Source organism: Pelecanus crispus, chromosome 2 (genome assembly GCF_030463565.1).
Source record: "Pelecanus crispus isolate bPelCri1 chromosome 2, bPelCri1.pri, whole genome shotgun sequence".
Classification (NCBI taxonomy): domain Eukaryota; kingdom Metazoa; phylum Chordata; class Aves; order Pelecaniformes; family Pelecanidae; genus Pelecanus; species Pelecanus crispus.
In genome coordinates, this window is record NC_134644.1 from 55434677 (window position 1) to 55447583 (window position 12907).

The following is a 12907-nucleotide window of genomic DNA, read 5'->3' on the forward strand; positions in this document are numbered from 1 at the left end:
CACAGCTCTATGGCAGAGTTAAAGACGACCTGATTCAATCTTCAATGTTGAAGCTTTGCGAAAAGGTTTACTTAAAACAGGGACTCAGAAAAACTAGGGCCTCAGGTTTGACAGGGAAAAATATCAGATCTTCTGCATCATTTTTCTAAACAACATTTTTTCACACATCCACCCTTTGTGCTCACAAGAACAAATAGATCTCCAACTCTAACACTATGTCATAGTATTGCCTTTTGCCGTAGCACTTTACAGCACAAATATATAATGCTTCCCTCTCTGAAAAATCTAAGACACAATGCAGAAAATGAAAACTACAGCCAGGAGGTTGATGTGTAGAATGGATGAGGAAACAAGTAAAGAGGATACAAAACATAGATGATGCATGAAGACATGTTATTTTTTCAGTGTGGTAGCCCTAGTTTAAAAGCCCATGTTGAACCACTACCTAGAGCAAGTGGATTCCAGGCACAAGGGGGAATTTTTTTTTTTTTTAAAGCAGGAAAAAAGTCTAATGAAACAAATGAGAGAGACAGGGGAGGGGGAAATATGAAATCCAGGTCTCGGAGAGCACACAAGATCAGCTCCTGGGGATGACAAGAAGAGATGGGGTCCATGCTGTACTTGGACCCAGAGCTCAGCACTGGATTTAGTTGGATGTAAAATGGTGCACAGAGCTCAATCTGACAAATGGCCAGACTAGGAATTTTTTTAGCTGCAGCTTAATGCATAAGATGAAGAGGCCAAGAGGCCTCAGAGGAAGTAATTACAGCAGTTATTAGGTACAATATGAGCAAGTACCGGTACGATAGTCATTTTAATAGTAGTATTACAGGTAAAAGCTTTTATACAATATTGTTTTTTCTTCACAATGGCCTTTTATTTGACCATAAGCTCAATATAAAAAGGCTGCATTTTCACTTGATTTTTTGGTTGTTGCTTAATATTTTTCTTCCCTTAAAAATTTCTATTAAAACATGATGGAGAAATAAAACCAGATATTTGGTGGGGAAAAAATATCTATTTTTATATAGCAGCACAAAGCAAAACAGCAGAAGTACTGACACCGTGAACCATTCACTTACAGGACCATAATTCTTAAAAAGACCATTAACAACTCAATGGAAGAAACTTGAAAGCTAATAAAAACTATGTACAGGTAACTGTATGCTTTTAAAATGCCATCTTGATATTGGACCAGCTCTTTAATAATGTTTTTCTTATTGGCAATAAAAAAGCGCCTTAACTTAGACTGATCCATTTTGCACTTATTGTAGACACATTCCAAAGACATTTGCAACTTATATTACATTTTTCCATTTAGTTTATGGCATTTCTGTGCCCTTCATATTTTTCCACATATTATTTATACATTTTAAATACGTTCTTTTGTATTTGAGTTCTCTGATCCTTTAATTATGCCAAAGAGAATCTCATTTCCGTACTTGATGGATTGGATCTTCATCACTATTACAGTGACATATCACCAGCTCGCTTCCAGGAGGGTTTTGCCAAGACCTATAATCAGTTCAGCACTGTGTGCATATGTATGTTTGCTCCATGCAGCTGACTATGTTAGAAATGTGCAAGTAGCAAACTCTTCACTATCCCATGTGGTCTGAGAACAACATGAAATGGCTTCTTCAAGCCTAAAGATTTCCAGAAAGGCTTCATCATAAGCTGTCACATATGACTGTGCATCGTGTCTCCAAACTAAATGTCACGATAAAGCATAGCGAACTGAAGGCAAATATACTTGCTGTGTAAGGATGTGCCACACTGAGGCAGCTCTGGGATGTGAAGCAAAGTGCAGAAAGTGGACTTCAAAAGGTCCATAGATGGCACAGACACAACACCCAGCTATACAATCCATACTCATTCCTCAGAGGAGAAAAATTAGATGAGAAGTTGCACATGGTACTACTTGGCCAGGGTGGCCATATCTGTATATGGGACTAAAGTGACTTGAGTATTGCCTCAACACTGCTGTTGGGAACTTAGAGAATCAAGCTAGAGTAACCATCTTGTACCACAGATCGTTTGTTTCCTTCTCAGCCAAAGTCTTCCCTTACAGGTGTTGCATGAATTAAGAACAAGTACAACTGAACCTACCTGAATCCTCCTTCAGGAGAGCCTACCAAAGCAATCACCTCCACAACAGGTAATTAACCAGTTCTGGGCTCTTGATTCAATTAACTTCTCACTTGCAAAACCATCTTTTTTTATATATATATAAGTATGTGTGTCTCTGTGTGTGTATATATACACACACACACACACATATTGTTCTTTGGTCTCCATGACAAAGCACATATGGGACACCCATCTGCACCAGACATGGAGTTATGACTGGTTTTTGTTTTCAGGGTTTGTTTTTGGGGTGCGGGGTGTTGCGTTTTTTCACTTAAGAGATGGCATATACATCTGTATCTTTTTTAAATTGGATAAAAACTAATAAAGCTTTCATCATGTTGGAGCATGTTTGTGTTCCAGGAATCCTTCATACACCAATCAAAACAACATTCTCTTTTGCAGTAATATGGGGGTGAAAACTACCAGTACACTACTGTATCATAGGCTTTTTTGTCTTTTTGTTTGTTAGTTTTGTGGGTGAAGAGAAAGCTGATTATATTATACAGTAATATAGACCAAGAATATTTAAATTGAAAGAAGATGCAGTCTTGGTAGATTCTGTAGTTGATGTACGTAAACTATTGAAATTAAATTAAATAAAATAGGTATGAAAGAATTGTTTGATGATTTTTTTTTTTTTTTAATATGCACTACTCCACTAAAAGTCATCTGGGCCGCATTATACCTTGACGCAACAACAATTGAATCCTGATGTACTAAAACACTGCCATCTTCACTGAACATGTGTCAAACACTTGGTCTCAGTCTAGCTATGCTTTCAACTAATGTGTTGCGCCACAGAAATCAACTACGCTCTAGGTAAAGAACCCCAGCAAATCTAGTAGATTTCTTGCTTTAGTCTGCAATGAGGACATGGGAAGGGGAAAGCTTGGGGGGGGGGGGGCGGGGGGGGGTGGGTGCAGTGAGGACCAAGGGCAGAGGTTATTTCTTCCATTTTTTGGTTTGCTTGCACTCAATTTCACTACTCCATCAGTTCAAGCTAGGTAGAACACTAGGTGTTATAATGACAAATTTAACATAATTTTTTATGAGCAAAGGTCAAATTCTACATTGCACATTTGGATGTAAAGCAGAAATTTATACTACAGAATGATGTTTCATGCTGAATAAAACTTATGCCAAGCAAAGCTCTGATTTCTATTTTCCTGAGCTCCTGTCTCCAAACTTTTCTCAGGTTTCCAACACTTAGTTACACTTTCTGGCTCACATTTATTTCCTTCTGTTCTGGATTTAGGTGATAAAAGGTTGAGACATATGATTACCACTCCTCAGGTGCAGTTGACAAGTTTGAGGTGCAGGCATGAGGGAAGTGGGGAGGAAAAAGATGGGGGAAATAGCACTGTCTTAGATGTGGTTTGTCAAGATCACTACTGGCTTTTATCAGCTGTTTCTTGACACAACTCACTTTGTTCTAAAGTATTTTGGAAAAATTAAAAAAAAAAAAAAAAGACCTTTTCTCCCCACAAAGAGCAACCAAAAATATAACCCTTCATTCTCTTGAAAAAATAAAAAAAGCTCTTGCAATGTGAAGGCCACCGTTAGCTGAGGTATACTTATCTATTTCCTTGCAGTACCTGGCTTCTCACCTGTCCTTTTCAGCTGGCATTTTTGGACTACTGATCTTAAAACTACATCCACCATTGGCCAATGGATAGGTTATTCTTGGATCTCTGCTTGCATCTGGCAAGGTGTTCAGGGTCCATGCAGATGATGATAAATGAGCATGAAATGACATGGCTCTCCTCACCACCGCTGGCACCACCACCTGTCATCGTTGTCACTGCTGAGCTTATCTCACCTTCAAAAAACTCAGCACTCAGAAGTTTAATTCAAGCTAAGTTAATTCTGTGGGGTTTTTACATCTTATTTTTCATCTTATAATTATGCACAGGTTCTCATTTCACCTATTTCTGATGGACTGTAGCATTTTTATGTCTTTTCCACGCGTATGCTGAAATATATATTTCTTGAAAGCAAATGCCATAATATCAGGTGTGAGCCTACTTCTATTTTGAGTTTTAGATACCTTCCAGCCAAAAAGCTGTACCAACAAAAACTCTTGCTGCACTTGATCATTTACTGTACTTGTACCAGAGTTGAACTTAAATATTCCATGCCTATTTTATATGCTGACACCCATATAAAAGAAATCTAACCAAAAGTTCTCCCAATATTCTGTTAATAGCATTTTCCGCCTAACATTTCAAAATCCTCAAAATATATCTGCACTACAAAAAGTCCAAAACTTACAAAAGTGTGTTAAGTTTTCACATTTGTGAAGTTTTGTTTCTACTACCAGAAATTCACCCATGCCTCCACTACCCTCAGCCTAAAACTTTCACATCTGAAATATAAAGATCTGAATCTGTCATACATGACATGTTTGGGTTCCTCAAACTGCACAAGGTGTGTGAAATGCTCCTAGGGATTGAAATAAACTTGGTTTTCCACAGATGTGGGAGAATATTTTTAGAAGAGATTTTTTGCATTAGGTAGTGTAGTTATAATCGCTTGCGGTTTTAAAGCATTTAATAGCAGGAATAAAAGAATCCATTTCTGAAACTGAATCAATATAATTCCATTATGAATACCATCAAGATTATATATTTTTACCTATAATCATCATTGCCAATTCAGACAAGTTCTTTAAAACCCAAACTTTTTACAGTCAACTTCATAACCCACAGTTTCACTACTCTGATTTTCAGAAACCAGCAGGACATGAGATTTTCTTAGTATTGACCACTAAGCATAAAATAATTTCACAGTCATATGTTCTATAACATTTTTTTTTTGTACTGTCAAGGGCCACATCATTATCTGAAATAATAGTTTCCCTGGTTTTGAAAATATTTTTTCCTCACAGAGTTAGTTGACTTAGTCCTTGTTCCTGCCTGTCACATTCAGCATTTCCTTTCAGTTGTTCACCTTCCTCTGATACAGAGCTTGCTGCAGCTTAGAGCATTTTCCATCCTTTCATCAGAGAAGTCTTAGGTATAAACATGGCTGGAATGCAACGCTCACCCATGGCACTTCACAAGTAGACCGTCCTGTACTTTTTACATGATCTAGCTCCAAGAAAACGAATTTTCCAGTGCAACTTCTGTATATCTGTTTTAACCACTAGCTCTACACACTAAGGATGCCAGTTTCTGTGTTTAGCAGCATGTAAGGTGAATGCACGAGAAAGCATGCACTTTCAGTTGCCTTCAGCCTGCTTTGCGCTATTCCAGTATCTCAAACCCTACAGAAAGCCAGGTGGCGTGGTAGCTTTCCAGAGATAGTGTATCTTGTTGGAGATGCTGAACCACAGACATTCGAAGTGGAAGTGGGCAGAAGACCAAAGCACACTAGCTCTAACAGCATTTTGCAGATACCAACAGCAAGTCATAAATCACCGTTCTCAAAACCTCTGGATCATGAAGTCAGCTTTAATTTGCCTTTGCCCATCCATGCCTCAGAACAAGCTCAGGAGAGCAGACACACCAAAACCCTGACATCTGTGCAGCCTGCCCGTTGTCAGAGAGACAAAAAAGAAAATGAGTGTGTTCATACTGTGACTATACCACCCACATCCACTTGTAAAGTGAAAGTGCATGAAGTGAGAAGGGATGGCTTTGTATTCAAACCATTAGACCAGGAGTTATGAGACCTGAGCTTTCATCACAGTCCTACAAGAAATTCCTTGTGGATAAACCACAGTCTGTCTTTGACTTTGATGTTTTTCTCTAAAAGAAAAAATAAAAATGGCCACTTCTTGCAGTCAGCTGTAACTAATGACCAGTTCTTTGGAGATCAAATCCACCCGTGTTTATTAAGTGGTTAGAGATGATTAGTTGGACAGCAATATACCATTGCTAAAGTGTTGTAATTATAAAAGCTCATATTGAAACTATTGTCTTACAGATGTTAAAAATGACCATTTTTATGGGTATTATTAAGACCATAAAGTAGAGACATATAAATTACAAATTAGGGAACTGTAGATTTTAGCCACAGTGGCTTGTTCAGCTGGTAGTTCTTGCATACAGAGCTACAGTGTACATTTACACACACACACTCTTAGTCTTACCTGTTTCCTTATATTAAGGGAAAGCATCAGTGCTGTTCCATGCACTCCACCACATTTCATTTTAACAAGTAGGGACGTCCAAAACATGAGTTATCTCATGGTGGGTGCAGTGCCTTTTTATTGGAAAAGCATTACCTATACTTTAGAAATTAATTATTTACTATGTACTATATACAAAATCTCCAGCACATGTCCCCCAGTCCAAATTCCTGTATCACCACGACTGCTCTTTCCACATGTTAAGGCAGATGCTTAAGAATGAACGCATCTTGTTTGGTAGCTAGACTTGGCTAGACTTGGATCTCCAGGAGATCCCCACCAGTGTCCCTTTTGTATTCCAGATTCAGGGTTCTGTGTTACCAGTTATCTCTAAAACAGGAGCTAGAGGCTTTCTTAAAGCAGCACCCCCAGAAAGCCAGTGTCTGCTCTGCCTGCCTTGTTCCTGTTCATGCTCCTATCATGAAAATCAGTCCACCCTGTCTCCGCTAATCAACGAGAAGAGACAACTTTGAGTTTTGGTCTTCCTACCAACACTTCTCAGTGGTATATAAGGAACTGCATTTGTAATTGCTCTTTGCAGTCTTTGTTGCATTATTGCCAACATACCCATCACCTATGAGTTTCCAGTTTTCACCACATTTGCTCTTAAGAGTACTACCCCTTGCTTGGCCCTCCCAACTAATTTAGCCTGTTAAGAGAAAGCTGGAGACTGCTTTGCTTGTGCTGCCTGCCTCTTTCTCCCTTGTTAGAATGCATCCCCGTGCTCTGCAGGACACAACCTGCAGAGTGAGTTCTGCCAAACACTTCATGATTCAGTTCCAGGCTTTCAATTCTGTCTCCTCTCATTTGTGAGATGGGAAAGTCCTGGAAGGGCATTATTTAGATATTCCTCTTCTTCCCAAAGCCATTCAGATTTCCGTAAATTGTGCAGCTAGTTACAGCATCTTGCAGTCATGGAAATGTATCGCTGCTAAGGGAGACTTGCCATAATCCAATCCAATATTTCAGTTACTTGCTTTACTGGTGTTTTTAACACAAGTGCCCTCTGTTGAATTTTCTGTCCTCTCCTGGACAGCAATTGCTTCCTTCCTGGAACAGCTGATTAAGCTCTCTTCTTAGTTGCTCACTTCTTATGGTATGAACATCCATCAGGTTTGCCCTTGAAGGGTATGGTCAGTCTTCCAGAGAAAGTTCCTCACTGAATCACTATTAAACAATCAATATTTGGATTTAAAGAAACCTGGTTCTCTCTTCCCTCCCGGTCACAAATCACCACATCACTTCTTTTGTTTCTGCTCTCCCCAGACCTCTTAAAACTGATCTTTTCCCATGTGGCAGGCCTGAACAAAGATTTCAGCAACCGGCTGTCCAGTAAGTCATTGCTTTGGATGCTGCACAACGTTAAAGTGAGTATCTCCAGACTGGTTTCCTTCTCTTCTACCAGGTCTCCCAGCTTCCAACTCAAGAAACAGAGTTCGCATTTATCCCTTGGCAGAAATAAAACAGAGCATATCTGGTGCAGGTAACTGCGGTAACTTCACTAGGCATCCGTATTCTTAATAAAATGTAATGTCCTCCTTGCACGGAAGGGAGCCAAACACCCTCAGTTGCTATTTCACTAAAGTATGCCGTACAAACCGCATAGATTTAGAGTTCTTACATCCAATGTTTTTTGCAGTTCTTCATGTTCATACACTAAAAGGGTGCTCATTGATTTAATAAAGCCAAGGTCTAGAGAGATCTATAAATACAAGTATTTTACCCTGATGCATTATTGCCCTGATGCCCAAGACTGAACTTCTGCTCCTTCACAGATAAATTGCTTCCTCGTTGGTTAACACCAGCTTCCATTAGCAAGAGTGGTGGCAGACATATTTGGGAAGGTGATCCATGATAAAACACAGCTTCGTCTCTTTTTTTGCTTTCCCTTTGATTTCTTTACTCACCACATCCCATGCTCCTCCTTTCCCCATCCCCCTCTACTCCGAAGAATCAATAACTTATTCTTTATCACTATTAGCTAAAAAGTTATCACCGAGTCTCACTTAAAATCTGTTGAACTCAGTGCAGCGATATACATCAACCTCAGGGGGCTCAAGATCAGGTTCCTACAGTTGCCAAAATTGCCTTCTAAAATGCATTCTGAAACAATTCTTTAGGTCTTTTATAGACTTGCAATAATGCTGGCTAATGCTAATAACATTAATAGCAATAATAGAAGAGGGGGAGAGGGCATCTTGATATTTCATTCCTCAAGTAGAACACATTCTGTACATTCAGCTACTCTGTAACTTCCAAAATGTAAAACGTAGCACTTTCTGGTCTATGCTTTTCTTTACATTCAACAGCAAATTAAGGTTTATGACTTTCTTTTAAATATATTGTACAAAGTTTTATTTAGAACAACTGTTTTTCAATATCTCCTAAGCCTTAGCTTGTCCAGCTGAATTACTCCCAAAAATGCTTAACTCCAAAGCAGAGTTACAAGGAAAGGGAATGTTTCTCCCCAAAATGCGTACCAGCTAGCGACATTATTAACCACTGAATTCCCAGCACAGCAGGCATCATCATCCTTGAAACAAAGCGCTCTGATGAAAGCATCACTTGTGCTTTCACTGTCATCTTATTACAGTGTGTATAGTCACTTTGCAGCCTTCACCTTGCACCCTTGTCTGCAGCTCCTCAGCCACTGGTGTGTGAAAATAAGGACGTGGGAGCTCGAAGCAGCAGCGTTTCCAAACCTTACCTTTCAGCCTCTTTGCTGAGCTACACGCAAAGACTTTTGTGTGCACCCCTGACTCTGTGAAAACGGTTCTCCCTCCAAATTCACATGGTAAATGCGGTTTCACGATGTCGTATTAAAGTCATGCACAACTTTGTGCCCGAGAGTTTTAAAGTCAAAGAAAGGCTTGCCAGATCATGGATTGGATTACTTTCCATTAGCTCAGCTCTGAGATAACCTCGTGTTACATAAAGGCGACAGAGGCACCCAAGATTTGATTATGTGAAATATTCCCCTCTCTGTGCAGTTACTCTTAGTACAGGCCTGAATGTTCGTACTATCTGAAATCCAAACTTACCAGGCAAACACACATTATACAGGGGTTGTCTGTGATAAATGGTATCTGCAGAATTTCCCCTTCATTTTCACATTTTGCAACGGATCCTGAAATAGAAATAAGAATTTTAAAATACTGACATATTTCAATTCTCCCAGCTGGTTTTGGAAACTGTCATTGTCACACTCATGTTTAACCCCTGCTCCATTCCTAGCCTTCGATTTCAAATCTTGCCTTAGTTTGCCCATTTTAAGCAAGCAAGGATGTTCAGCATCTCTCTAAGATTCCAAAGGGAACTGGGGAACGATTGGCCTTTTATTGGCACACAAACCTAGACTTTCTTTGTGCCCCAGTTATAGCAAAGAAGGACGCTTTTTCTCTTCTCAGATGACGTGTGGAGAATAACAAGTACTCCATGCAAAGCAGGATACTTCTGTAACGATAGATCCAGAGCTCACTGAAATCAGCAGGAAGCTGTCCGTTGCACTCCAAGGGCTTGGACCAGGAGTACAGCATGAGCCCTAAACCAAGCATCCTTTTAACGCACGACAGCCAACTGGCAAATGTGTCAAAATTAGCAGGCTGACTGTCAAACGGAATCAAATTAGAAATCCCTTTATGGCCCTAGCGCTGATTAGCCGGTACTGTGTCATGTTGGAATCGCTTCTCGAAACCTAATGGCTCCTCGCTTGCGCTGGAAATCGATTCGGCGTTTCCCTCCGTGCCCCAGATATCAGGAAAATATACCCCTCGAGGGGAAGCGGGGGAAAAAAAAGGCGCGGGAGGGGGGAAAGGGGAATAAAGGGGGGGGGGGGGCATAGTTCCTGCCTTCACCTGCCCCAAACCACGAGGTTACACCCACAGCTGTCCGCCCTTCCCGCACTTCTGCGAAACGCCGGGCAGCCCCCGCGCCTGACGGCGCGTCCCCCCCGGCTCCGCGCCCCCCGCTCCGCGCCCCCTTACCTGTGAGCGGGGAGGAGGCCAGCACCCCGGGGAGGCACAGGGCGCCCAGGAGGAGGGCGGCGGCGGCGGGCCAGCCCCCGCCGAGCCGGGGCATCGTCCCGGGGGTGCCGCTGCCCGCCGGCTGCGGGGCAGCGTGCGGGACGCGCCGTCGGGTGGCGGAGCCCGGCCGCCCCCGGCAGACGCCCGCCCCAGCACCGACCCCCGGCGCCGGGCAGCAGCGGGGGGCGTGGGGAGCGGGACGGGAGACAGCGGCCCGCCGGGGAGTCCCACCCCACGGCGGCACCGGGGGAGGGGACTGTGGGTGCGGGGAAAAGCAGCTGTCAGCGCCTGCCCCTCGGCCCCGCACCCCCTCTTTCCATCACCCCCCTCCCCTGCCCGCATCCCTTCTTATACCTTCCTCCCCCCCATAGTCCCTCCTCCGGCACCCCCCGGCCCCCATGCCTCCCTCCCCCCGGCGCACCACGCACAGACGGGCTGCCAGCCCCAGACCCCGTCTCCCCGCCGGGAGATGCCCGGCCACTCCCTCCCCCGGCCCCGCCGAGCACCGCCCGGGCCGGCCGCGGCGTCGGGGGGCTGCGCCCGCGGCCGCTCGGCGGCTGGGGCGGCGGGGGGCGGAGGGCGCGGATCGAGGAGAAGAGCAGGAAAAGGGAAAAGAGGAGGCGGAGGGGAGGAAACGCGGATCCTCGGACGGGGCCGGTGCGGCGCAAAACCCCGGTACCTGGGCAGAGCGCGGCGGCGGCCGCCTCCGGCGGGCTCGTCCCCGGCTCGGCAGCCCGGCTTCTGCCAGCGCCCTGGGTGCCGGCGGGCAGGTTTCAGCGGCGGCAGCGAGCGGGAAGGAGGGGAGAGCCGGAGGGAGCGGGGTCGGGGGCGCGGAGGCTGCCCGCGGGGAACGGCCGCGGCGGGCTCCGCTCCTCGGCCGGGGCCGCCGCCGTCCCCCCCGCCGCCTCCCCTCCGTCCTCCCTGCTGCCCCCTCTCCCGCGGCAGCCGCAGCGCAAACTCCCGCAGCCGGAGCCGGCCGCTTCCCGGGGCCGCTGCCGCCCGAAGGGGCTTTTCTCCGGCCCTCCCCGCCCAGCGCCGGAGCTGCCTCTCCCCACCGGGGCAGCCCGGGGCTCGGCGGGCTTTGGGCTCACCCCGCCCGAGGGGCTGGGGAGCCGCAGGGTGACAGCTCCCGGGGCCTGGCCGGCGGCGTGGGTCCCTCGGTCCATCGCTCCCCGGCGGGCTGCAGCCTGTGCGGCTCCTCCTTGACGCTCCCCAGTTGCAGGTCCGCGCTTTGCTGTCCTAGGCATAAACGCGGGCGATATTAGCCCGAATATCAGCTAAATAAAAAATACTTAGGCAGCGCCGAAACCCAGCGTTTGCACCCACGCGCGGTCGGGAGGGGATGACACTCGTGCTGTACGGCACGAGGGGTCTTGCAAATGGTTTTCCTTCAAACCGTGATGTTTCTTTTGGTGAAGGGAACGCTCTCTGGAATAAACTGGTCTGACGACAAGCTGAAAAACGTTTTCAGATTTATACACGTTCTTATTGTCTTTCTTTGGCAGGGTGTAGATGTGAGTTACTATTTCCAAAAAAAGCTTACAATAATGGCAAATCAGGTACATGGCAGGCTGGTACCTACAGGAGTACTTTAAACGCGTTTCGCTTCCCAGTAAGATGCAAGACAATTAGATTTGCGTGTTCATTTTAAGAATAAAACCCCAAAGCCAAGACCCCTGAAAGCCTGCATCTTTGTTCTAAAAAGTAAAAGATATGTACACCTCATTTCCAACACCGTTTGTCACCTACCTTTAGGGTGGGAAGCAAAAGTTCTAAAATAGCTAAAATAGCCTATGATAGGGACTATGGAAAGCTGATACTGGTAAACTTGTGGACATCACTAGCAAAATCCCTCTCTATGAGAAAAGAAAGCCTACTTTTTTCTCATCTTCCAACCTCGATCTGTACAGGTTGAAGCTGCACAGGCAAATACGATCTTTTAGATACCATTAAAAGGGGTTTATATTCCATAAAAATACAAGTGGGATACAAAATTTGCTCCACATTGTGCAGAGTACATAAGAAACTCAGTACATAAATATAATGTGTGTAACCTAGATATATTTTTTCCTGGGAAATGTCACCTTCATGATTCCCTGCATTTTAAACAGCTTGTAGAGGTACATATTATTACACGCTACCCCAGAAGAGATTTTTCACATGCCCAAATGTTTTTTCCATTGGAAAGATGTACTGAATCTTTTGGCAAACTGGCTTTTTCTTACTTCTATATCTGTAATCAGTGGCTACGTTTCCCTTTTCTAATTCCAGTGCAGCCACAGCCCTTCTAAAGCAACAGCCACAGAAAAAAAAAAAAAAAAAAAAAGAAAGAAATCTACTCTAATAATTTCTCAAGTGACAACTACCACAGGAGAGTACTTATATCATTGTGTGCATCAAATCTTCTCTTTGTGATGGTCTAAAATTCATTAAATATTAACGTCACCCGGTGTGAGAAACATACAAATCACAATGAGGGCATCAAATAACAACTGAGGCATCCAAATAACAGCAGGGAACTTGCTAAAGTACTCTGAAAACGTGAAAAGTTTCATCTCCTTTATAAAATGAAGACAAGAGGCAACAGCAACTGAACTTCACACTCAATCCCTGCCATAACTCA

The 12907-nt window shown here is 44.1% G+C and overlaps 1 protein-coding gene across 1 annotated transcript in view; it reads right to left on the reverse strand.

The window, feature by feature from the left end:
- Positions 1-10339, reverse strand: part of BMPER (BMP binding endothelial regulator) — a 148806-nt gene extending 138467 nt beyond the window's left edge. Inside the window, exons 1-2 of the mRNA XM_075706090.1 lie at positions 10246-10339; positions 9304-9389 (exon numbers count right to left, since the gene is read on the reverse strand). Coding sequence (XP_075562205.1) covers positions 9304-9389; positions 10246-10339 — 180 coding nt within the window. The remainder of the gene's footprint in view (positions 1-9303; positions 9390-10245) is intronic.
- Between the last annotated feature and the right edge of the window lie 2568 nt (positions 10340-12907).